We start from the raw sequence: 26,146 nt of genomic DNA, 5'->3' as shown, positions 1-26,146 counted from the left end.
GCTAGAGTCTTCTTTACAGCATGATAGTTGTGAGATTAAAGAGCATTTTGTGGATGAGTATCGTTTAGCTATTTCTGAAGTCCCTTGGTATGCTGACTATGTGAACTATCTGGTGAGCAAAATAATTCCTAATGATTTGAGTAAGCACCAAATAAAAGAAGTTCTTTCATGATGTTAGGTTTTATAGATGGGATGAACCTTTCTTGTTTAAATTAGGACCTAACAATATTCTTCGTAGGTGTGTTGCTGAGCACGAACAGAAGGAGATTCTAGAGGCATGCCACAAATCACCATCTGGTGGGCATTTTGCTGGACGTAAGACTGCAGCAAAGGTCCTCCAAAGTGGTTTCTTTTGGCCGTCTTTATTTTGAGATGCTCATATATTCACTCAAGGATGTGACCGCTGTCAAAGATCAGGTAACTTGACAAGGAAGGATGAGATGCCCTTAAACCCAATATTGGAAGTTGAACTTTTCGATGTTTGGGGCATCGACTTCATGGGTCCGTTCCCACCTTCATTTGGTAAGAATTACATTCTTTTGGCTGTTGATTATGTCTCAAAATGGGTTGAGGCTTTGGCCACCCCTACTAACGATGCCAAGGTAGTTTCTCTCTTCTTGCAAAAGTTTATTTTTACTAGATATGGTACACCTAGATGCTTGATTAGTGATGAGGGTACGCACTTTTTGAATAGAGCAGTAAGTAATTTGCTTAAAAAGTATAACATTCACCATAAGATTGCTACTGCATATCACCCACAGACTAATGGACTAGCAGAGGTATCAAATAGGGCAATTAAATCAATTTTAGAGAAGTACGTGAATGTAAATAGGAAGGACTGGGCTATTAAACTTGATGATGCTTTGTGGGCGTATAGAACTGCTTATAAAACTCCATTAGGCATATACCCATATCGCATTGTTTTTGGTAAAGCATGTCATCTTTCTGTTAGAATTAGAACATAGAGCATATTGGGCTACGCAGAAACTAAATTTTGATTATGTTGCTGCAGGTGAAGCGAGATTGCTCCAGTTACATGAGTTAGATGAATTTCGTCAGTTTTCTTATGAGAATGCCAAGATGTACAAAAAACAAACTAAGAACTGGCATGATAAAAAGATAATGGACAAGAATTTAGAACCTGGAAACTTAGTTTTGCTTTTTAACTCTAGATTAAAGTTGATTCCAAGTAAGCTTAAGTCTAGATGGTCAGGCTCATTCGTAGTTGAACATGTTTATCCACATGGAGCGGTGGATTTAAAGGGTTCTAAAGGTAATATCTTTAAGGTAAATGGACATTGGGTCAAGAAATATTATGGCGAGTATACTGACAGAGGTAAAACCTCTGTATTACTGAAAGACCCATGAGAAAACAGTGGAAACAGTCCCTCGGACAGTTTGCGGGGCGTTTTTTTTTTCAAAGGTAAATAAAATATATTAAAACAAGAAAAGCATAAAGAGGATCTTACAGCCCGAGATCAAGGCAACAAAACAAAAGGTAAAGAGAACAAACAAAATCACGAAAATAAGTCCTAAGCAGAGACAAGCATGGGCTCAGAGCTCCTACAACAACTCCCTGGCCAAGTAGTGTAACGAAAATACACCTCAGCTTTAATGACCCTAAGGAGCACAAACGACGAGCGACCCTGACCACCATGTATACGAAGGTTCCGCTCCCTGAGAGAGACAGTCGAAGCCCAAGCTAACCACCAAACACGCCGCCGCACAGACGACCCAGCACTAACATGACAAATCCAAGAAAGCTCTGTAGACCAATATGAAACCTGATGAGACGAACCGGCCCACGAAATCATACCAGCCCAAACCGCTCTACTATAAGGGCAATCAAAAAACAAATGATCCCTAGACTCCAAACCAGCACAAAAAACACAAGTAGCAGGCACCAACGCATTCCACTGGCAAAGACGATCACACGTAGAGAGGCGATCACGAAGGGCCAACCAAGAAATAAACGAATGTTTAGGGATATTCCCACCAAACCATAACAAGGAAAAATAAGGAACTGGGGGACGACGAGGACAGAAGCCCCCAAGCACTAGAGATCGAAAAAAGACCAGACACTGCAGGAGTCCAGACAAGGCGATCCTCCTGACCAACCACGGCTTGCACCGACAACACCTCCAGGAGAAGCTCAATAAGATCCAGCGAAACATGAGGCCACCGCCAGGAACCGTCAGGGAGCAAAAAGTCAGCAACCTTAGCCATAGAAGAGCTAGCAGCATCATAGATGACCCTATCCCCACACCTTGGGTGAATCGGACCCCCCGGCAACCAGGGATCGTGCCACACAAAACAAAGCCGACCATCCCCAAGAACAGTACGCACCAGAGGACGGAGTGAATCCCGGACACCCAGAATATCCCGCCAACACCAGGAAAACCGAGGCGAAGGACGGACAATCCAAATACAAGAACCCCGCAAAGCATAAGCCTCCACTTAAGCAACCCACAACGACCCAGCACGCGTGAGAAGAAGCCAGAGTAACTTCATAATAGCATCACAATTCCACGAGGCCAAGTGGCGAACACCCAGCCCCCCCCCCTAAGAGGAAGACAGACCTCAGACCAAGCCACCTTCGCCCCAGAGGACCCACCCTCACAACCCTTCCACAGAAACGAGCGAAGAATACGCTCCACCTCATGCACCACCCGGGTCGGAAGAACAAAAACACTGGCCTAGTAAACCTGAAAACTCTGAAGCACCGAGCGAATGAGCTGCAAACGACCAGCAAAAGAAAGCACACGAGCCGACCAACTCCGAATACGAGCACTAATCTTCTCCAACAAAGGCTTACAATCTCGAAAAGACAACCGACGAGAAAGGAGCAGAACGCCAAGATACCACACCGGGAGAGTTGCCACCGAAAACCCCAAGAAAGAAGCCAACCCCTGCACCTCCTCAAGAGGAAGACCGACCCCAAAAAAAGAGCTCTTACGAGTATTAGCAACAAGACCCGACAATGCCTCAAACTCCACCAAAGAATCCCGAATAAAGGAAAGAGAACGAACATCCCCATGCGAAAAAATCATTAAGTCATCAGCAAAACACAGGTGAGTCAAACCAATCCGATCACACTTCGGATGATATCGAAACCTCACCGGCGACCGATTAAGCATACGCGACAACACTTCCATGGCCATAACAAAAAGATAAGGGGAAAGAGGATCCTCTTGACGGAGCCCACAACGACCAGGAAAATAACCCTCAAGCGAACCATTCAGAGAAGTGGAGAACATAGGAGACGTAACACAAGCTAGGATCCAATTAACAAAGCGAGCCGGGGTCCCAATGGCCAATAACAGACCGAACAGGAAATCCCAATGCACCGAGTCATACGCCTTCTGAAGATCCACCTTAAGCACACAAAGAGGGATACCCTTATTAAGATGGTACCCCCAACCAAGCTCCTGACAAAGCAAAATATTGTCCACAATACGACGTCCGGGCACAAAAACAGACTGATTCTGACTAATAAACCTAGGGAGCCAGACTTTCAACCGGTTGGCTAAAAGCTTCGTGATGCACTTATACAACACATTACAGCATGAGATAGGGTGAAAATCCCCTAACCCCGAAGGATTGGGTATCTTCGGAATCAAAGTAAGCGACGTAGCATTCACCCCAGACGGCAAATAGGAAGTAGCAAAGAAATGCAACACCGCCTTACAAAAGTCATCGCCCACAATACTCCAAGCCGCCTTAAAGAAACCCACTAAGAACCCATCCGGACCAGGAGCCTTACCACTAGCCATGGAAAACAACACCTCCCGCACCTCCAGAGAAGTAACAGGACGACACAGCTCCACCCCACACACAGGAGGCCACACAAAATCCACAATAGCAGCCAGACGAGCAGTATGATCACGATAACCGACACACTCCGACCCCAACAACTGACGATAAACACTAACCGTCAAACGAGCAATCTCAGCACGATACGTAACAACCTGACCTGCATCATCCGTCAAGGAGGCAAGATCATTACGAACAATCCGGCCTCGAACACAACGGTGGAAAAAAGCAGAGTTCTGGTCTCCCAAAGAAAGCCACCGGACCCTGGACTTCTGTCGCAACGAAGCCTCCTCCATCACAGCCCAATCCCAGAAATCACGAGAGGCGACCCGCTCCTCCTCCTGAGCACCTATCGAAGAAGGGTCACGCAAAAGTAAAGCCTGAGCAGCAAGCATACGAGCACGCGCCTCCTGCACACCCTTCTGAATAGTACCAATATGATGGGCAAAACGACGCAACACAGGCTTCAAAGCACGAAGATTCATACCAAAACTCACAAGAGGAGAAACCTGAGAATGAACCTTCCACGTGTCCCAAACAACTGACAAGAACAGGGGATTCGCAGCCCAATGGTCAAAGAACCGAAAAGACTGGCGACACCTAGGCACCTCAGCACCAACCAGATAAACAAGAGGGCAATGATCAGAGACACTCCACTCGCGAACTTGAACCTCAAAAACAGGCATGGAACCAAACCAAGCGGAATTGACCAAAACACGGTCAAGGCGCTTGAGAATAAGACCAGCCCCCAAATGCTTATTTGTCCAAGTAAACCAAGACCCAGACACACGAGGCTCCACCAAATCGGCCTGTAACAAAACATCATCAAAACGCTCCATATCTAACAAAACAGGACTACCACACTGCACCTCAGACGAATGCCGAATAGCATTAAAATCACCCATCACCACACCAGGACCAAACCAAGTCGAACATATGGACACAAGAGAGTCCCACAACAGAGCCTGCTCAGAGGTGAAATTAGATGCATAAACACAAAGAACCTGCACCGAAAGCTGAGAAACTCGATCAAAAACAACACCATGCACAAACTGAGCAGAAACAATAATCGGGGAGAAATTATAACGTCTCGGACGCCACAACACCCAAATCCGACCAACACCAGAAGAAGAGTAACTACTGACGCACTGCCAATGCACCTGGAAGGGGCGAAAGACAGAGGCAAAATTACGAAGCAAAACACGAGTCTCCAAAAGACAACAAAACTCAGCACGAACACTACTCAGAAACGAGCGGACCTCACGGCCCCTAGCGGCGGCATTCAAACCCCGCACATTCCACGAGCACCAACTAGTCATGGGCTACAGGAGGGGAAGAAGAACACACCCTGGAAACAGGAGACAAGCGACGATGACGAGAGACAACCGTAGTGAAACCCTCCTGATCATCACCCGAGAAAAAACCATCTCCAAAAAGCGGCGAAAACACCTCCTCACCACTATCCCGACACGAAGGACCAGGAAGAAGAGCAGTCTTACCACTATCCCGACCTGAAGGGCCAGAGTCATGACCAGCCGTAGCAATCTCAGAAGGTAAAGACAAAGCCTCAAAAAGGTTACCAGAAACAGCCCGCTCCACTGGACGAGCAGGAGCCACAACAGCAAGGGCCCGACCAGGCCCTGACACCACAACTGGGGAAACCAAAGCTGGAGGAGCCTCCGGCAGGACCGGACCCCGAGGCGCTTTAGGAACCCAAACCTTCTCAACAGGACAAGTCACATCAGAATGGCCAAAGATGCAGCATTTCGAACATCGCCGTGGCTTCCAGGCATACGCAACAGTAACGGTAAACAAGACATCATGGACCTTCACCTTAACTGACGAAGGAAAAGACGAAGCAGCTCGCATCTCAACACAAATACGGGCAAAAGACAGACGGCTACGATCCTCAATAGCCTTATCAAGACATAGAGGCACACCCAACACACTAGCAATAACACTAAGCCCCCGGAGAGTCCACAACTTAAGCGGAATATTAGACAATTTAACCCAGACTGGAATAGAAGCAAAAGAAAAAGACTGAGGAACAATACTAGGAGTCCAAGGACGGAGGAAGAGCGGCTTCCCCCCAATGTGCCACGGCCCATGGGACAGAACCCAATCACAAGAAGAAGCATGCAGGAACTGGAACACAATGAGCCCGTCATCCAGATAAGTAATAATCGGCTCCTCCACACTTGCCCAAATCCGAGCCACCAGACGGGAGACCACAGCATAAGGAGGCCGAGAATCCAGAAACTGACCCACCAAATAATTAGCCCACAACTTCTCCCCCTCCCCAACAATATCATCAGAGGGAACCGCAACGAGCTCCCCATCCATCACTACTGGAGGAAAACACTCAAGCCGAGACGCCACCCCAGAAGATGAACCAAAAAGGCCACGCCAAGAGTCTGGGCCGCAAGGGGGCAAACCACTAGCCCTTGAACACGTCCCAACCGACTCCGAAACATGCCCCAAATCATGGACCGGAGAGGAAACCGAACGGAACAAAGAGAGACCGGAGGGAATCGGCGCCAAAACAGCCTGAGCCGGCCCCGAAGAGCCTGAACCAGCCTGAACTGGCAGGGAACCATGCTGAACCGACGCCAAACCCACTGAACCAGCCAGAACTGAGGGAGAACCGGACAAAACCGGCGCTAAACCAGCCAAAACCGCCGAAACCGGCGCCAGAACCCCAGAACCAGCCAAAACCGAGGGAGAACCAGCTTGAACTGGCAGGGAACCATGCTGAACCGGCACCAAACCTGCCGAATTAGCCAGAACCGAGGGAGAACCGGGCAAAACCGGCGCTGAACCGGCCAAACCAATCGAAATCGGCACCGGAGCGAGAACAACCGGCGCGGAACCAGATGATCCACCCTGAACCGGCATGGAACCAGTCGAACCAACCTGAACCGGTGCAGAAAAAACCGAACCAGGCTGAGCCGCAACCGAACCGAACTGCGCCAGACCACCAGACCAGACCGAACCAACTCCAGACCGGCCCAACCCATCACAACGCGGCCCATGCAAACTAGGGTTTCCTCCCACCCCACCACTAGCTCCGGCGCCGTCTCCCACCTCCGACACCGGCGACGTCCGCAGTGGCCTGATCGGAGCACCACCTCGTCCCTTAGAACTTCATCGCACGAACCACCGAATTAAAAAACCCGGGATCCTACCTTCACCACCCCAGCAACCCGCCGGAGAACGCTTCGGACTGACTCACCATTGCAAATCACGATCACCACCCTACCGCACGATTCAGACTGACCCATCGCAACGATCACCACCCTACCACCAACGAAAGACAGATGACCCACCACTGCAAACCCCCAAAACCACCGCCAATCACGAAATTGAAAACGAACCCTCCACTCCGTGCTTCTACCAAACGGACCCACCACTCAAAACCACCCAGACGTGCACGAAATCCACCGCCAAGCGCGAAATTGAAGAGATCACCGCTTCAACCTCCACTCCGTTCTTCTAACAAACGGACCGACCACTCTAAACCACCCAGACCTGCACAAAATTCACGCCAAAGCAAGCCAAACGTACAGGACACAAAAAGCCAAGCACGATCACAGAACCTGATCGGAAGGTTGTGATCGAAAATCCCCAACCCAAACGGCCGGGAACCATCAAGGAGGAGAGAGAATAGAGAAAAGTCCAAATACCTCCTTTTAGTTTTTTCCCCGGTATGAATTTTATCTATTTCTCACTTGTTTTCAAATCTTCTCTCAAGAAATCTCAAGAGTAGAGAAAACTTGTTTCTAAACTCAAGATTCGAACCACTCCACAAGATAGCTTGATCAAGGCTACTTGAATGATTCTAGCATGCAATTCTAAAACACAAGAAATGCAAAGGAAAAGCTCATGGCTCAATAAGCTTAAATTTCATTATCTCAAAACTCAAATCTCCAATCTCAAATCTGTTTTTCCAAGGGAACAAGCTAGGCTATTTATAGCCTCCAAAACAACCCTTCAAGTAACCTAAAAGAATTGTAAAGGTTGTAACTCCCTACTACATCAATACCATAACCACCACTAGCACAAATAAAACTTAAAACACATAAATGAAATGTTTAAAACTGAAAATACAATTAAACATGCTTTAAATCCGAGAATGAAACTCCTCCACCATAAAACTAAGAGTTTGTAACCCTTCAAGAGTGAATGAACTGGAGTTTGAACTACTTTCAAGTACTTTGAAGTCTTGTTCATTTAATGCATCTTGAGTTCAACTTAGACTTCCATTAATGCAACTTGAGTTTGTAGTAAATGAAGTTGGACTTGTTCTTGACTTCATTCAATGCTACTTGAGGTTGCCATAAATGACACTAGAGTGCATTTAATGCAACTCCAATTTGTTGTCAACTTGGACATAGGATTCTCCAACAACTTCCTTTAACTCTTTGAAGACTAAGACACTTTGGTTCATATCAGTGTCTAACCTTTGTTTCATTATGAATTGTTCGTGTTGTCACGAAGTTCGTGCTCGAGGAAGAGAATTTGTTCACGGTCTACAAAAGTAAGTTTTATTCCTCCCAAGAGGCTTAACCTCTAATACAAAATAGAATTGTTCTAGTTTTGAAAACCGATAATGTATAACTTCTAAACCAAGTTGAATCACAAGCGATCAACCCCTTCCGTTTGGGATTCAATCCCATCAATTTATTTGATTAAATTAATATATTATTTAATTAATAATCATTTAAAGGATTTAGTAATTATATAATTAATTATCTTAATAGATTAAATTAATATTACCACTCCCCTCAATATTTGGGGGGGGGGGGGGGGGTGGGGTGGGGTGGCAAGTGATGAGGTAGCGGTAACTTCCCCACCATATCGTTAAAAGATATCCAGAACTGTTCTGTAGATCTCTACATTCTCTTGCAAAGTTTTTTTTTCTCATCACAAATTCCCAGGTTTTTCCATTGCTTTCAAAACAGAAAAGGTTTCCACCAACCATTCCTCACCGGAGATATAGCAGGGAAGACTCTCTTCGTGGTGTCGATTAAATTGACGGAGAAGAAAAGCTTCAAAGGTAAATACTCATTCTTCCTTGTTTTTGGTTTATTATGATTGTCAAATTCTTCCTTAAATTCATGAGCATGATCTTCATTTCCGCTGCGGGATTAACGTCCCAACACCAAGGTATTTTCCAGAGTAGTGGACCCGACTAGGGCTCCCACATGGACTTATTCCTGCTTTTCAGGAACAATCAAAGTTCCAAGACTACCCCTAAGTCCGGATAGTCCACGTGGCACCACTCAATCGTGCACGAGCCTCTAGAGAACTGATGTTCCGAGGCATCTTCTCGAGAAGTGGACCCGACTAGGGCTCTCATTCGGATGTATTCCTACTTTTCAAAAACACTCAAAGTTTTATGGCTACCCTCGAGTCCGGATAGCCTACGTGGCACCACTCGGCCGTGCGCGAGCCTCTGGAGAATTGATGTTCCAAGGCATTTTTCCAAGTAGAGGACCCGGCTAAGGCTCCCGCTCGGACGTATTCCTGCCTTTCAAGAATACTCAAAGTTCCAAGGCTTCCTCCGAGTCCGGATAGCCCACGTGGCACCACTCGGTTGTGCGTGAGCCTCTGGAAAACTGATGTTCTAAGGCATTTTCTCGAGTAAAGGACCCAGCTAGGGCTCCCACTCGGATGTATTCCTACCTTTCAGGAACACTCAATGTTCTAAGGCTACCCCGGAGTCCAGATAGCCCACATGGCACCACTCATCTGTGCACGAGACCCTGGATAACTAATGTTCCAAGGCACCCTACTAAGTAGTGGACTCAGCTAGGACTCCTTCTTGGACGTCCTCCAGTCTTGAACTACTTACGTACGAATACCTTCTGTAAACAAATCAAACTTCGCGCTAAGTAACGAGAATCTTCGAAAGTCACTAGTGGCTTCTCCACCTCAAAAGTCACTGAGAAGCCACTGGGGGGAAAACCATCGGAGAAGAAAAAGACGAAGCAGCCATGATAGCAAAAGAAGACCCATTTTATATTCATTAAAAAACCAATCAAAGATTACAAAAAGCAAGGGGTAGCAAACCAGTCTTGAAGGTCTCGCTCCAGCACACGTAGCCATCCGAGCCACGTAAGTGAGACTCTAGGAGCTCTCACTCATCCAAGATCGCCCAGGCCTAAGCAAAGGAGCACTCGGTGTCAACCAAAGCAACCTCGAGGCTAGCAGACCAGACGGACTCTCATTCCAAAGAGTCCAAAGTAGCCTCCTCGACGTCCTTGCACCTCAACAGTTTAGACTCGGCCACAACCTGCTCCTCTTCCACCTTGTGTAACCCATCCTAAGCTTCCTTGAGACGTAATTCCAGCTCGGTGATCCTGCTGTCATGAGAAACGGCCTCTGCCCTAGCCATCTCAAGGTCCATGTAACCTTCTTAGGGCGAGACTCCGACACAACTGTTGGGTGTGTTGCCCTAAACTCGTAGTTTGTATTTTGTGTAAAAACAAGTGTATATTCAATAAAGTTGTTGTTGAATTCATAGCATTGCATTGTCCAAAATCCAACAAACTAAACATCCGAGGTTATTTTAGTGTAACCGGGATAGTATATGTACTGAGTATATATTTGATATACCCCTGCTCTACGAGATATATATTTGATATATCCTTGATATACAAGTGGATAATGTCCCGTGAATAACCTAAAGGGTCTATAGTATATGGATAAGGCTGGGTACCTTATCCTGGCAACACTATGGATACGGCCCACTCTGTAAAGGTTACAGACGACTCGATCCAGGTCGTTCGTGTGGAGACATGCGAGTGGGGGTATCCTATACAATGAGTTTGTATAAGATCGGACCACGAAATAGCCAATCTTTAGATGTAACGCCGTTAACTAATAGATTGTTGTTTCTTCGGATGATCAGGCAACTCATTCTCAATCTTGAGTGAGTTATGGACTCCTGCCTGTGAGAGCTCGTCCTTTGATCTGTATGGGTGAGAGTGGCCTGAGTTGCCGATTCAATATTCCTACCATTTTGGGGACGAGACCGAGTGGGGAGCTGGGAACATAACTTCACAAGATGGAATTCACTCCTCTCCGACTTTAGGGAAGTAGATGAGTGTTCCCTTAAATGCTGACTCCGAGACTTGAACAAGGGGCCCCACCCTCTCATTGGCCCTAGAGGGACTTCCGGTTATTGGTCGGACCATAACCGGGTTGTTCATTAGAGGAGCAGTGGTATTTAAGGAGTAAGATGTAGTAACTTAGGGGTAAAACGGTAATTTGACCCAACTTGAGTTACGAGCACTCGTGAAGGATTGACTTGTCATTAATGGTCGTATATCCATGGACACGAAAACATTCTGTAGTGAGAAGAGTGCAACTGCGGGTCTTTAGTGGAGTGACCCGTAGTTAACGAATATTGATTAACTCGGTAAATGAGTTTTACCGATTAATCTCGTATCGTTGGAGCGCTTCTGATCTGTAGGTCCATTAGGTCCCCTTGCGAGCTCATAACGGGTAAAACGAGGATCAAGTTTTTTGGAAGAATTTGAATTGTTGAAATTTCTTAAGGGATTATATGTATATTGATACATTATAATATATAGTTAATTATAAATTAAAACTATATATTATGAGAGAAGTTATTTGAATGAGATTCAAATAAAATTAATATGAATAAGATTCATATTAAAACTATAGGTTAAAAATAATTAAGGGTTAATTATTTGATATATATATATGTTAATTAATTATTAATTAGATTAATAATTAATTAATATTTATTAATTAATATGATTAATTAATTAATTATATATATATTAATTATTATATATTTATATATATTATAAATATATTATATATATATATTAATTATATATTATTAATATTTATATTTATATTAATATTAAACTCCCCTGCAAAATTGCAGGGGAGTGGGAAGTTGGTATGACGTGGGGAGTTACCCCACGTCATTCTTCTTTTTCTTTGTCAAATGGGTTGCAGAAAGGTTCTGCAATTTTTTTTTTACAGAACGAAAAAGAAAGAACACCCCTTCTGTCTCAATCGATCTCTCTCAAACTGTCCCTCTCGTTCCAAGGAAACGCTCCCACAAGCGTTATCTCGAAACCCAAAAGGATAGCAAGAAAGATTCAGTGGTGGTGTTCGAGGGAAATTCATTGAAGAAAAGTTCTTCAAAGGTATATGTTTTCCTCTGTATTTTCATCTTGAACTTTTTGATTTTGTTTCCCAAATTTCACGAACAACGGTCGCTTCTGCTCCGGGATTCACATTCCTTCAATTGGTATCAGAGCCAGGTCGTTGTTCTTATTTTTTGGGAGCAAAATCGGTGTTTTTGGTGGGTGTTTTCATATTTTTGAAATATGGGTTTGCGGGTTGGAAAATTTCCGGTTTTTGGCATGTAGATTGCGATTTAAGTCTTGATTTGATGATGTAAGGGCCCGGTGTTTTGGGCATTGTGTTTCTGTATTGTTTCTGTAAGTCCGGGTCGCTCGAAAGTCGTTCGTGGCGTCGGATTTTGCGAAAATTGTAGAAAACAGCGAAGAAGACAAAGCAGACAGCGTCGTGGCGCTATGTAGTAGTGCCATGGCGCTGCAAGGACAGCACACAGCGCCACGGTGCTGCTGCTGCGGCATTTTGCTGCAACAGCACCGTGGCGCTGCCCTTAGGCGCCGAGGCGCTGTCCCGGGTGTTTTTCGGTGCGTTTCCGTGGTTCCGGTTCGCAGTTCGAGGGCGGTTGTAGTCGTTTTCTCTTTTTTGTATTATTTTGCTTTCTTAGGGTGCCAAAAACTGTTCCAACTTTGCTATTTAATTATTTTATGCATTATGAATGTATATTTTAATTAAAATCATATTGCATATTGTATGCCATATAGTTTTAAAATCCCACCATAGGTTACATGCATAATATGTATGTTTTGATATATAGTATGTATGTATGGTCATGCATCATATAGTTATAAATATTATAATGTATAAATGCATGTTTTATTTTCATAATTAATATAAGTGTTGTATTAATTAGATGAAAATAAAGTTGCATTGATCATGACATTACTTTGGTTAATATAATTGTTATATTAATGTATGCTTACAATGCATGATTATAGTTTTAATTTATTAAATTTTATAAGAATTATAAAATGTGGTAGAAAGAAATTAAAATCTATAATAGAGAATTGCATGCAAACATAGGGTCTAAGGGTTTAAAATTAATTAGACCTTAGGTTATATCTTCTAATATCATTAGTGGGTAATCTTTTATTTTATTGGGTTCCCTTATATGCAATATTTTATATTTAGTCTTTTATCATTTCATTTTAAACTGTTGAGGTATTTAAGCTGACCGTAAGGGAACACCTCTACCTGGGAACCGATCTGGGGTTGAATTAGTCAATATTTTATATACGTGCAATAATGTCGTTGGTTTATTAAAGTGTTTAATGAACTAAAACGTTATTGTACAACTACCAATATAATAGTTATATTGGGCTGAATAAAAATTCACTTAGTTAATTTCATTTAGCCGGAATTTATCTAAGTAATATACCCTAGTCTTAGAATACTAAGTGGGAGCAAAACAGAATATGTAATATACTGCGTATATATTTGATAACAAAGTATATATAACATACTTTTCTCTATTTCTCACGTTCTCTTTTATATTCACACTGTGAGTTCCATGCTCGGCCTCGTGTCGCCCTGGGCGCGGCCTCCCTACGGAAGGTGTTTGCATGGTTCAATATCGAGGTGAATGGAGATAATATTCATAGTAAGTGGGAGAAGGACGTGTGACAACACATCCTGCGGTCTCCGCCATTGGTTTGCACCGTGAGGTTTCATACATAACCTGCGTGTCGTCCTGGAGCGACCATCCCTATGGAGGGTTCATTGTATGGAATCAATACCAAGGAAAACTCCAGAAATGGATAAGGGTCTCTTAGGTTTTGCTTCAATATTTTCCTTCCCTACGGCGGGATTATTGGGGTGGATCTTTAAGGTCCGAAAATGACGGGTCACACTTACGGGGAGTTGTTAAGTTAGTTAGCAATTTCCTAACCAAATAAACGATGACTAAAATTTATAGGAATAAGAGTTATTCTGGTGTAAAATTTACTTGAGAAAGTCTCAATTCAGTGAAAGAGTACCTGACTGCCCTATGGTAATTGTTGCTCTAAATCACTGAAGTGTCGTTGCAAAACAATTTTGTTAGGGTGGTTAATTACTTTTGCTAAAATTTGATTGGGTTTAAAGGCTAATGCATGAAACTGATATAGGTTGTTTTTACTTTCAGCATGTCTGCTTCCATTATTGCACTCCTATCCGCTCAAAAACTTAACGGCGAGAATTACAAACATTGGAAATCGAATCTAAACACTATTATCGTGATAAATGATCTTAGGTTCGTCTTGCAAGAGGATTGTCCTCAAGCTCCTACGCCTAATGCCATTGTGGCGGTGCGCAACGCCTATGACAAGTGGATCAAGGCCAATGACAAGACCAAGGTCTACATCTTGGCGAGCATATCTGATGTGCTTTCCAAGAAGCACGAGGACACAGTCACCACTAAGGAGATCATGGACTCGCTGCAGAGCATGTTTGGACAACCGTCCTCACAGGCTCGACATGAAGCCTTTAAGTTCGTTTACAACTCCCGCATGAAGGAGGGTTCCTCAGTGCGAGAACATGTTCTCAACCTGATGGTCCACTTCAACGTGGCTGAGTCAAACGAGGCCGTCATAGACGAGCAGAGTCAGGTCGGCTTCATTCTGGAATCTCTTCCGAAGAGTTTCCACCATTCCGCAGTAATGCGGTTATGAATAAGCTGGAGTACACTCTTACCACGCTCTTAAACGAGCTGCAGACCTACCAGTCTCTTATGAAAAGTAAGGGACAAGAAGGGGAGGCAAATGTTGCCACCTCAAAAAGGTTCAACTGAGATTTGTCCTCTGGAACCAAGTCTTCGCCCTCTTCTTCTGGAAGTACGACTTTTAAGAAGAAGAAGACTGTCGGTAAGGGGTCTAAACCTGACTCCGCTGCTGCCGCTACCGAGAAAGGCAAGGCCAATGTTGCAGATAAAGGAAAGTGTTTCCACTGCAATATGGACGGGCATTGGAAGAGCAACTGCCCAAAGTACTAGCCGAAAAGAAGAAAGCCAACGAGGGTAAATATGATTTACTTGTTTTTGAAACATGTTTAGTGGAGAACGATGACTCCGCCTGGATATTGGATTCAGGAGCCACTAATCACGTTTGTTCTTCATTTCAGGGAATTAGTTCCTGGAGGCAGCTTGACGCCGGAGAGATGACTCTCAAGGTCAGAACGGGAGAGGTTGTCTCAGCTGTGGCGGTAGGGGAGCTCAAGTTGTTTACAAACAAGAATATGTATATATTATTAGATAATGTGTACGTGGTTCCTAAAATTAAAAGGAACTTAATTTCAGTCTCTTGTTTGTTAGAACATATGTATTCCATTTCATTTCAATTGAATGAAGCGTTCATTTCGAGAAATGGTGTTAATATTTGTTCTGCTTTGCTTGAAAATAACTTGTATGTGCTAAGACCAATCATAACTAAAGCAGTTTTAAATACCGAGTTGTTTAAAAATGCTAGAACTCAAAATAAAAGGCAAAAACTTTCTCAAAAAGAAAATACCTATCTTTGGCATTTAAGATTAGGTCACATTAATCTCAATAGGATTGGGAGGTTGGTTAAGAATGACATTCTAAGTGAGTTAGAAGATGATTCTTTACCACCATGTGAGTCTTGTCTTGAAGGCAAGATGACTAAAAGACCTTTTACTGGAAAAGGTTATCGAGCCAAAGAGCCCTTAGAGCTTATACATTCAGACCTTTGTGGTCCGATGAATGTTAAATCTCGAGGAGGGTATGAATACTTCATCTCTTGTATAGATGATTATTCAAGGTATGGTTATTTATACCTAATGCAACATAAGTCTGAAGCCCTTGAAAAGTTCAAAGAGTACAAGGCTGAAGTTGAAAATCAATTAGGTAAAACCATTGAAACACTTCGATCTGATCGGGGTGGAGAGTATATGGACTTGAGATTCCAAGACTATATGATAGAACATGGAATCACATCCCAACTCTCAGCCCCTGGTACACCTCAACAAAACGATGTATCACAAAGGAGAAACAGAACCCTGTTGGACATGGTTCGATCAATGATGAGCTATGCTCAGTTGCCTAACTCGTTTTGGGGTTACGCAGTGGAGACTGCGGTTTATATTTTGAACGTAGTTCCATCAAAAAGTGTTTCTGAAACACCCTTTGAGCTATGGATGGGTCGTAAACTTCCGCATTTGGGGATGCCCGGCACACGTGCTCATTACTAACCCAAAGAAACTGGAACCTCGTTCAAAAGTATGCCTATTCGTAGGTTACCCTAAAGAGACGAGAGGTGGTCTATTCTTCGATCCTCAAGAAAAAAGAGTGTTTGTATCGACAAATGCAACTTTCTTGAAGGAAGACCATGTTCGAGATCATAAACCACGAAGTAAGGTAGTGATTAACGAGATTTCCGAAGAGGCTACAAACACGTCAACAAGAGTTGTTGATCAAATTGGCACTACAACAAGAGTTGTTGATGAAGCCAGTACATCACGTCAATCACATCCACCTCAAGTGTTGAGGGTGCTCGACGTAGTGGGAGGATTGTGTCACAACCTAACCACTACGTGGGTTTAACTGAAACCCAAGTTGTCATACCTGATGATGGCGTGGAGGATCCATTGACCTACAAAAAGGCAATGGAAGATACTAACAAGGACAAATGGGTCAAAGCAATGGACCTGGAAATGGAGTCGATGTACTTCAATTCCGTTTGGGAACTTGTAGATCAACCTGACGGGGTAAAACCGATAGGGTGCAAATGGATCTTTAAGCGAAAACGAGACGCCGAAGGAAAGGTACAGACCTATAAGGCGAGACTTGTGGCAAAAGGCTACACACAAAGGGAAGGGGTGGACTATGAAGAAATCTTCTCTCCTGTAGCTATGCTTAAGTCCATTAGAATACTTTTGTCCATTGCCACATATTATGACTATGAGATATGGCAAATGGACGTCAAGACTGCTTTTCTGAATGGCAATCTTGAAGAAAGTATTTATATGTCTCAACCCGAAGGGTTCATAGCTCAAGGTCAAGAGCAAAAGGTTTGCAAGCTTAAACGGTCCATATATGTCCCTGAAACAAGCATCTCGATCTTGGAACATAAGGTTCGATACTGCGATCAAATCTTATGGTTTTGACCAAAACGTTGATGAGCCTTGTGTATACAAGAAGGTCGTCAACAACACTGTAGCCTTCTTAGTGTTGTACGTGGATGATATCCTACTCATTGGGAATGATGTAGGATACCTCACTGACATAAAGAAGTGGCTAGCGACTGAGTTCCAAATGAAAGATTTGGGAGAAGCTCAGTATGTTCTTGGCATCCAAATTCTAAGGGATCGCAAGAACAGAACGTTAGCCCTGTCTCAAACAACTTATATCGACAAGATGCTTGTTCGATATTCGATGTAGAATTCCAAGAAAGGTTTATTACCCTTCAGGCATGGAATTCATCTGTCTAAGGAACAATGTCCTAAGACACGTCAAGAAGTTGAGGATATGAGACGTATACCTTATGCTTCAGCAGTGGGCAGCCTGATGTACGCTATGCTGTGCACGAGGCCTGACATTTGCTATGCGGTAAGGATGGTCAGTAGGTACCAATCCAACCCAAGATATGATCACTAGACGGCTGTTAAGGGAATCCTCAAGTATCTTAGGAGAACGAGGGACTACAAGCTTGTGTATGGTGCTAAGGATTTGATCCTTACAGGATACACTGACTCTGACTTCCAAACAAACAAGGATTCAAGGAAATCCACGTCGAGGTCAGTATTCACTCTTAACGGAGGAGTGGTAGTTTGGCGAAGCATCAAACAAGGATGCATCGCAGACTCCACCATGGAGGCTGAGTATGTTGCAGCTTGTGAAGCAGCAAAAGAGGCGGTTTGGCTGAAGCCCTGTTCTTGACAGAATTGGAAGTCGTTCCCAACATGAACTTGCCCATCACATTTTATTGTGATAACAGTGTTGCTGTGGCAAATTCTAAAGAACCTCGAAGCCACAAGAGAGGCAAACACATCGAAAGGAAGTACCACCTTATACGGGAGATAGTGCAACGAGGAGATGTGATTGTCACAAAGATAGCTTCGGAGCACAACATTGCTGATCCTTTTACGAAGGTTCTCACAGCTAAAGTGTTTGAGGGCCATCTAGAAACTCTAGGTCTACGAGCATTGTACAGTTAGTCTAGGGCAAGTGGGAGAAATGTAATGGGTATAGTGTATACCCTAGTTTATTGTATTTTCCCTTTGCTTTATGATAATGTACACCCAACTCGAGTTTAATTCAAGTGGGAGTTTGTTGGGTGTGTTGCCCTAAACTCGTAGTTTGTATTTTGTGTAAAAACAAGTGTATATTCAATAAAGTTCTATTCAATAAAGTTGTTGTTGCATAGTATTGCATTGTCCAAAATCCAATAAACTAAACATCTGAGGTTATTTTAGTGTAACCGAAACAATATATGTACTGAGTATATATTTGATATACTTGGTATATATTTGATATACCCCTGATATACGAGGTATATATTTGATATATCCTTGATATACAAGTGGATAATGTCCCGTGAATAACCTAAAGGGTCTATAGTATATGGATAAGGCTGGGTACCTTATCCTGGCAACACTATGGATATGGCCCACTCTGTAAAGGTTACAGATGACTCGATCCAGGTCGTTCGTGTGGAGACATGTGAGTGGGGGTATCCTATACAATGAGTTTGTATAAGACCGGACCACGAAATAGCCAATCTTTAGATGTAACACCGTTAACTAATAGATTGCTGTTTCTTAGGATGACCAGGCAACTCATTCTCAATCCTGAGTGAGTTATGGACTCCTGCCCGTGAGGGCTCGTCCTTTGATCTGTATGGGTGAGAGTGGCCTGAGTTGCCGACTCAATATTCTTACCATTTTGGGGACGAGACCGAGTGGGGAGTTGGGAACATAACTTCACAAGATGGAATTCACTCCTCTCCGACTTTAGGGGAGTAAATGAGTGTTCCCTTAAATGCTTACTCCGAGACTTGAACAAGGGCCCCACCCTCTCATTGGCCCGAGAGGGACTTCCGGTTATTGGTCGGACCATAACTGGGTTGTTCATTAGAGGAGCAGTGGTATTTAAGGAGTAAGATGTAGTAACTTAGGGGTAAAACGGTAATTTGACCCAACTTGAGTTACGAGCACTCGTGAAGGATTGACTTGTCATTAATGGTCGTATATCCATGGACACGAAAACATTCTGTAGTGAGAAGAGTGCAACTGCGGGTCTTTAGTGGAGTGACCCGTAGTTAACGAATATTGATTAACTCGGTAAATGAGTTTTACCGATTAATCTCGTATCGTTGGAGCGCTTCTGATCTGTAGGTCCATTAGGTCCCCTTGCGAGCTCATAACGGGTAAAACGAGGATCAAGTTTTTTGGAAGAATTTGAATTGTTCAAATTTCTTAAGGGATTATATGTATATTGATACATTATAATATATAGTTAATTATAAATTAAAACTATATATTATGAGAGAAGTTATTTGAATGAGATTCAAATAAAATTAATATGAATAAGATTCATATTAAAACTATAGGTTAAAAATAATTAAGGGTTAATTATTTGATATATATATGTTAATTAATTATTAATTAGATTAATAATTAATTAATATTTATTAATTAATATGATTAATTAATTAATTATATATATTAATTATTATATATTATAAATATATTATATATATATATATTAATTATATATTATTAATATTTATATTTATATTAATATTAAACTCCCGTGCAAAATGGCAGGGGAGTGGGAAGTTGGTATGACGTGGGGTCTTCTTTTTCTTTGTCAAATGGGTTGTAGAAAGGTTCTGCAATTTTTTTTACAGAACGAAAAAGAAATAACACCCATTCTGTCTCAATCGATCTCTCTCAAACTCTCCATCTCGTTCAGATGCAAATCCAACCACGGATCCATTGAATGTACCCGAGGGACCAATTACAAGAAGCAAAGCAAAGAAGATTCAAGAGGTTTTCATAATACATCTTCAAAGGCTAGCTAATGCACACGAGGAGACAAAGATTTCTGAGGCCAAAATTCTTTACAATGTTAATTTAATGAGTCAAGAAGAGAATGGAGCAAAGATGTCACGGGAAAAGTTGTCTATTTTGAGAGATGGCATGGAGGACAAAAAAAGTGCGCAGATTGGTGAACAGGTGCCTTTGAAGATTGCACCTCTTGGGATTTTGTGATGTCAAAGCTTGTCAAATCTCATCCAAACATAAAGCGCCTCCTACATTTGATTTCTAAGACAATTTAAAGCAATTCTACGTTTTGGGATTCACATTTAGTTGTCTAGTTTGATGTGCAATCATGTTTTAATTTGCATATCTTATTTTCTACAATTTGCATTAAATGGGATTTGAAAGACTTTTGGTGTTCCTCATGTTGAACGACCCTTTGGCCTATTTAAAGGCTTGTAATCACCTTGTTTTGGCAGATTAAACATATTGAAATTCAAGAACTTTGTTCCTTAACACTTTTGGTGTTGCTTCTTTCAAATCTTGCTTTAGGTTTGATGTTAAACCGATTCATTGGATTAGTCTCGATCAAGCTAATTCTGGAGTGAGTCGTCTTAGGATCTAGGAGTGACCATCGTACATTCTAAGTCCGATCTAAGAGTGATTCATCTTCTAACCTTACTCTTGGTTGGAATCATTCGGTAAGTTAGTCGTTTTTGTGAATGTTTGCAAGGATCCTAGAAGGACCTCTAGCTTTGTAAACCCGAGCAACCTTGGCGCTTATCACGTTCCAAGGAAACGCTCCCACAAGCGTTATCTCGAAACCCAAGAAGATAGCAAGGAAGATTCAGTGGTGGTGTTCGAGGGAAATTCATTGAAGAAAAGTTCTTCAAAGGTATATGTTTTCCTCTGTATTTTCATCTTGAACTTTTTGATTTTGTTTCCCAAATTTCACGAACAACGGTCCGCTTCCGCTCTGGGATTCACATCCCTTCAACAACCACCTAGGCCAGGCAAGACCGTACTTCCTCCTCGAGATCACTTATGCGCTCTTCAACTACAGTGGTTGCTCGACACTGAGTGTGATCTTGCTCAATATGGAGAACGACAACCCTCTTCTCCGCTTGTGAAGTGTCCTCACGATCAACCCGTCTCTCGATCTATATGTGCTCCGCTTGCTCGTGGGTAATGGTTAATCAGGCAGCCTCACTCAACAAGGCACGAAGGCACTGCACCTCGACCTGATGCTCTTGTTCTCCAACTCTCCTTGCAGTCAACTCATAATTCAAATCCAAGGATAGGGCATGGAACGACTAGCCAGTTGGTAGAAATAATCCGAATGAGGCATCAGACAGGAAACAGGAAAAACATAGAAAAAAAAATGGATAGTAGCTCACATAAACCATGTTGAAGGCTCCATCACAACATTCCTCCCGAAAGTAAACAGGAGGATGGACCTGTCCGTAGCCGAACGCGCGACGAGCCATCTCCCGTATGGCAATAAGGATTCAAAAGAGAGGATTCGCGAGGGAGGTTGAAACAGGTGTACATGAATCCTCCTCTTGTCGTGGAGAGGATGTGTCAGACTGAGGATTTTCCGAGGCTTGGTCTTCGAAAACCTCATCCCAGATAGGGGTGTCATCCTCAGTCTCATCCACTCCTTCTTCCAAACCAGGAACTAACCCTAGGGAAAGCGACGCTCCTTGATCACCGGTGGAGGGATTCGAAGAAACCACGTTACTTGAACCAGGCTCGACAATTTCAGTAATCCGAAAAGCTGGTTCCTCAACAACGGCCATAGACGAAGGCACAGCTGCGCTTAGCCTCACCAAACGACAAAACTTTAGTAGAGGTTGTTTCCTCCGACTGAGGCAGTACCTCCACCGAAGGACTCCCCTTGTCAGACCTCGTTGAAGGAGCTAGGGAGACGGTGGCAGCCGCACTGGTCTATATGGCGCTCGTGTTGCTGTCAAAACCGTTGGGAGAAGCTTGCCTAATTCGAAGGATAAGACGAATTACCAACTCGCGCCTTCTAGGCGAAGCCGGCAATGGCCTCGCCAAACCTGCACGAATGTCTGAGGGTAAAGAGACAAGCAACGAACTCGAATTCCATCGAGGAAGGACGAGGACATTCTTACCTGAAAAGGCCCCATCGGGTTGATCGTGGTTGCCCCTAGTCGGCCCATTGGATCTCTAACCAGGTGATGACGTGCTAGCCTCTCATCTATGGCTATAGGCATAGGGACCCTATCATCCTAAGGAATCGCTAGGATCCTCTGCACTACGCCCTCTGACTCGGATAAAAGAGGTAGCCCCCCACTCGGAAACACTACAAAAAAGGAACCACAACCTTAGAACTGCGAAGGAGGAACAAAAAGGAAAACACAGGAGCATCTACCATTCTCGCTAAAGCGGCTCGTCACGCGTCCGACAAACAGATCACCACCGACCATCCACTGGCCGCCGACAAAGAACTAATGGCCCTTCCAATGCTTGTTCGAAGATGGGGTGTTGAAAAGTTTCCCGCGACAAGAACCCAAGCTGTAGAATCCCAAGAAGCCTTTGATCGAGTTCATCAGGGTCAAAGTGGATAGTAGGGTCAGGGTCATCTTCTCACCTTTACTCAACTTCAGCCAAAGGATGGCTAGCGCCATCAAGATCCTCCACGCATTAGGGTTGGTTGCGCCGGAGCCACCCGATAAAAGTCGAGAAGGATTGGGCAAAGAGAAATAGGGGAAGCCTGACCCCGTTCCAAAACATCTGTGGGTAAAAACTTACCCACCCGGGAGGGGGATTCTCTATTCTTTCCGCCTCCATTGAAAGATGCATGAGGACGTAGCTTGGAATTCAGTACTTAGAACGAAAGTCTGAAAGATCTTGCTCCGTTGCCTGCGACGGAACGGGGTTTACTAGCCGAAAAGATGAGTAGCTACAGAGGATACTAAGGGTGCAGAAGTGCAAGAAGGGTAATCATCGCCCCCTTATGGGCGAATTTAAAGGCGACTGGGGCGTCGCTTCGAATCCCAACGGCACTGGGAATCACGACCACCACTCCATCGCTTCACGCACCGTACGGAGGATGCGACCGCTTGCGAAGCGATGGGCACATGTCCCCCCATAAATGTAGTCGTACACATCGACGGCTAATTGTCATAACTACTGCGCTTCATGGGCCCCACTTCCCGATTCGAAACTCTTAAAGATGCGTCTGAGTTGCACGTTCCCTGCCCCACTTTAATGCTTTCAGGCACAGTCCACTAACTGATAAGCGACCTGGCCTCGAAAGAGGGCTGACTGTTTAGGGTAAAAATCGAGCTGCACGCATGTCCATGTTCAGGGGACGCGAGACCACATGCGGTCGTATGTCGCATGGTGGTATGGTTGAGTAGGCCACATGTCGGCTCATAAAGAAGCACTGGACCACATACGATTACATAATATACGTAGGAGTGGTAGGAGATGCACGTTACCGGTACGGACGGTACACCCCCCCAGCTGCAAGCGACAATCCTCAGAACTGCAGGCGGTAGTGCCACTCCACAGTTGTCGGGAACGTACTACCTCCGACCGTTGTCCTTCCTGGTTCCAAGGCTATAAAAGGAAGGACCCTCACCCTCACCGATAAGTGAAAAACCTGTCACTTACACTTAAGGTGTTTTTTTCCTACTTCTTACTCTGATTATTGACTTGATCGTTGGAGTGTCTTAGGTGGGACACCGCACCAGCGTTGAGTTTTTTGTTGCAGGTCTCTTTGTTCTCTGTCAGAACTGCTTGTTTGAGGGACACGTGGCCTCCTCCCATAATTTGCCGTCAATAATCATGATAATATTTTGAGTGCTTTTGATTGCTATTTTCATTTGTCTTAACTATATTAGAAATTTTTCTAATGGAGCATAAATAATAAGTTTTAGTTTGAGATTAAGTTGAAGTTGAGGGATGACATGTTTTATGAGACTTTTTACTATTTTTATTTTTAAATGTTAACACAGTAGATTAGACAAGTTTAATTTCAAATTCTTTAAATATTTTTTAAAATCTTATTTAAATGGTTAAGTAGACGGTTTTATTCAGTTCAATTTTGTTTGATTCTATATCGTTGTACAAGATAATTTTTTATATATTTTTTTAACCAATTCTTTGGATCACATGTGATCTAAGGTTTCGTATATATCATTTTTTTTTAATTTTCTCAAGAATCAAATTTGTAGAACAACATCAAACAATTACCAGTAACCAGTGTTCAAAATGTCGATGTCGATGAAAATATCGAGGTCCCGATTTTACGGACATGTCGATGTCGATAGATATTTTGGAAAAAATAATGAAAATTGTGGAAATTGATGGAAATTTTTTGAATTAGCAAATAAAACTTGAATTGTAGCTTAATTAGCTTATAATTGATCACCTTTAACCATTAAATGTAAGAATATGACCATTTTGCTTATGAAAATGTCGATGTCGATGGAAATATCGAAAAAAAGATTTTTTTCCTTTAATGAAGATTGATGGAAATTATTTGAATATGCAAATTAAACTTTATCGTAAAGTTTTGAATACTTGTATTTTTCATAATAAGATTCATTTGGAAATGAGATAATACCGACTTGGTTTCCAAACACATTTCTAAGTTCTAATTAACTCTAAATTCTAATTCACTCATACATGTTTACTTTTTACCTACTTCTCTTTTCAAATTTGAATTTACACATTTTTCAAACACATTTTCAAATCAATCATTAATCTAGCTTTCCAATCAAATTTACACAATTTTCATACACCTCAACCTCGTGATTGTGTAATTCATCCAAAGTATCTACCAATGGGATCCATATGTGCTTCATATTCTACTCATTTGAGCAACTACCTTCAAAACTTCCCATCTATGATGAATTGGGAGAAATATTGTAATTTATATCAAAGTTCTCAAAATAGTGCACTAGATCCTCCGAGATCATCTTTTTGGTATTAATTAAGTTATCTATTCTGCTTCATGTTGCACCACTATTTATATATAATAATCACTACAACAAATCTTAGTTTTAATGTCGGACAAAAAAAAATGCGGAGGAAACAATGTTGGACAAGAAAAACACGGAGGCAACCATGTCGGACACGCTAAAAAACACGCCGAATTTTTTATTTTAAATTTTTTTAAGTATCCATGTCGGGCCTAGCCCGCCATTGTAGTTTTAGTTTTAGTGGCAGGCCAGGCCCGCCATGAAAAGTGCCCAATTTTAACCCTAAATTAAAAATTTCACCCAAAATTTTTACAAACGAATTTTTTTTGCCTTCCCAGCTCTCTTTGCCGCGCGAACCCTCTCTACCCTCTCGTGAAACCGGGGCGAACCTTGCTCCATTGTCGGGGGAAGGGGAGCAAATGACCATGTACAAGAGGCGCGAGCGAGACCCAATCGTGAGGAGGAAGTTCCAGCGGCAAAGAGCGACAAAATCAGTAGCGGTGAGCTTCGATTCGGTGGCAGGGAGCGAATCATCTCAGATCACATATAAATCTCTCCTCCCGAGCCTAAGCTCCGGCTCTCAAATCATCTCTCTCTCGACGTTGTGCTTTCTACCAGACGCCCACCAGCGTTGCATTTTCCGGAGGAGGTTTTCTTGGAAGGTGAGCATTACAAATCTCTCTACGTCTTCCTTAATCTCTGTTTATTGAACTCTGGAGGTTATTAGATGGATACTTTGCTGGTCGAAAGCGGTATAGATGGAGGTTGTAGAGTTACAATCAAGTTCATATCTCTCTGTGGAATGTTCCTATCTCGTTTTTGCATTCAAACTAATAATAATTACCAACTAATTTTTATCCCAACTTCAAGACAAACATGTGGTTTGAAGAATCGAAAGACTAAAATAGAATAAAATTAGAAAGGAACAATCAATGTGCTTTACATTGTAGAAGAAAAAGAAGTAATTAAATTTACTTCTTTAGACGACAACCCATGTGAGATTTGATGTCCTTGAAGCTTTAAAAAGGCATGTTGTACGTCTTGAAGTGTATTTAGCTTTTTATGAAAAGAAAAATGTCGTTTTTGTGTTTCCAAAATCTCAAATATGTTCGATTATGAAATTAAAGAATGTTATGGCTTGAAAAGAGCAAAAAACTGTCTTTCTGTTTGTAAGTTGAAGAAGTGGGCAGTGTTTTGAAGCTTCTTTTCTCCAAATTTTC

The 26,146-nt window shown here is 42.8% G+C and overlaps 1 protein-coding gene across 1 annotated transcript; it reads right to left on the bottom strand.

Moving 5' to 3' along the window:
• Window positions 1–1,532: 1,532 nt before the first annotated feature.
• On the bottom strand, window positions 1,533–21,767 carry LOC148208170 (uncharacterized). The gene is made up of 6 exons (XM_088120135.1): window positions 21,518–21,767; window positions 6,999–7,141; window positions 5,161–6,948; window positions 2,706–4,973; window positions 2,002–2,451; window positions 1,533–1,916 (listed from the first exon to the last, which is right to left on the bottom strand). The coding sequence occupies exons 1-6, from the start codon at window positions 21,765–21,767 to the stop codon at window positions 1,533–1,535; spliced, it is 5,283 nt and encodes a 1,760-aa protein (XP_087976261.1).
• Between the last annotated feature and the right edge of the window lie 4,379 nt (window positions 21,768–26,146).

The sequence above is a fragment of the Momordica charantia genome (genome assembly GCF_013281855.1).
Source record: "Momordica charantia cultivar OHB3-1 chromosome 11 unlocalized genomic scaffold, Mcharantia_2.0 BLBB01000011.1, whole genome shotgun sequence".
Taxonomy (NCBI): domain Eukaryota; kingdom Viridiplantae; phylum Streptophyta; class Magnoliopsida; order Cucurbitales; family Cucurbitaceae; genus Momordica; species Momordica charantia.
This window is presented reverse-complemented; position numbering and strand designations above follow the sequence as displayed.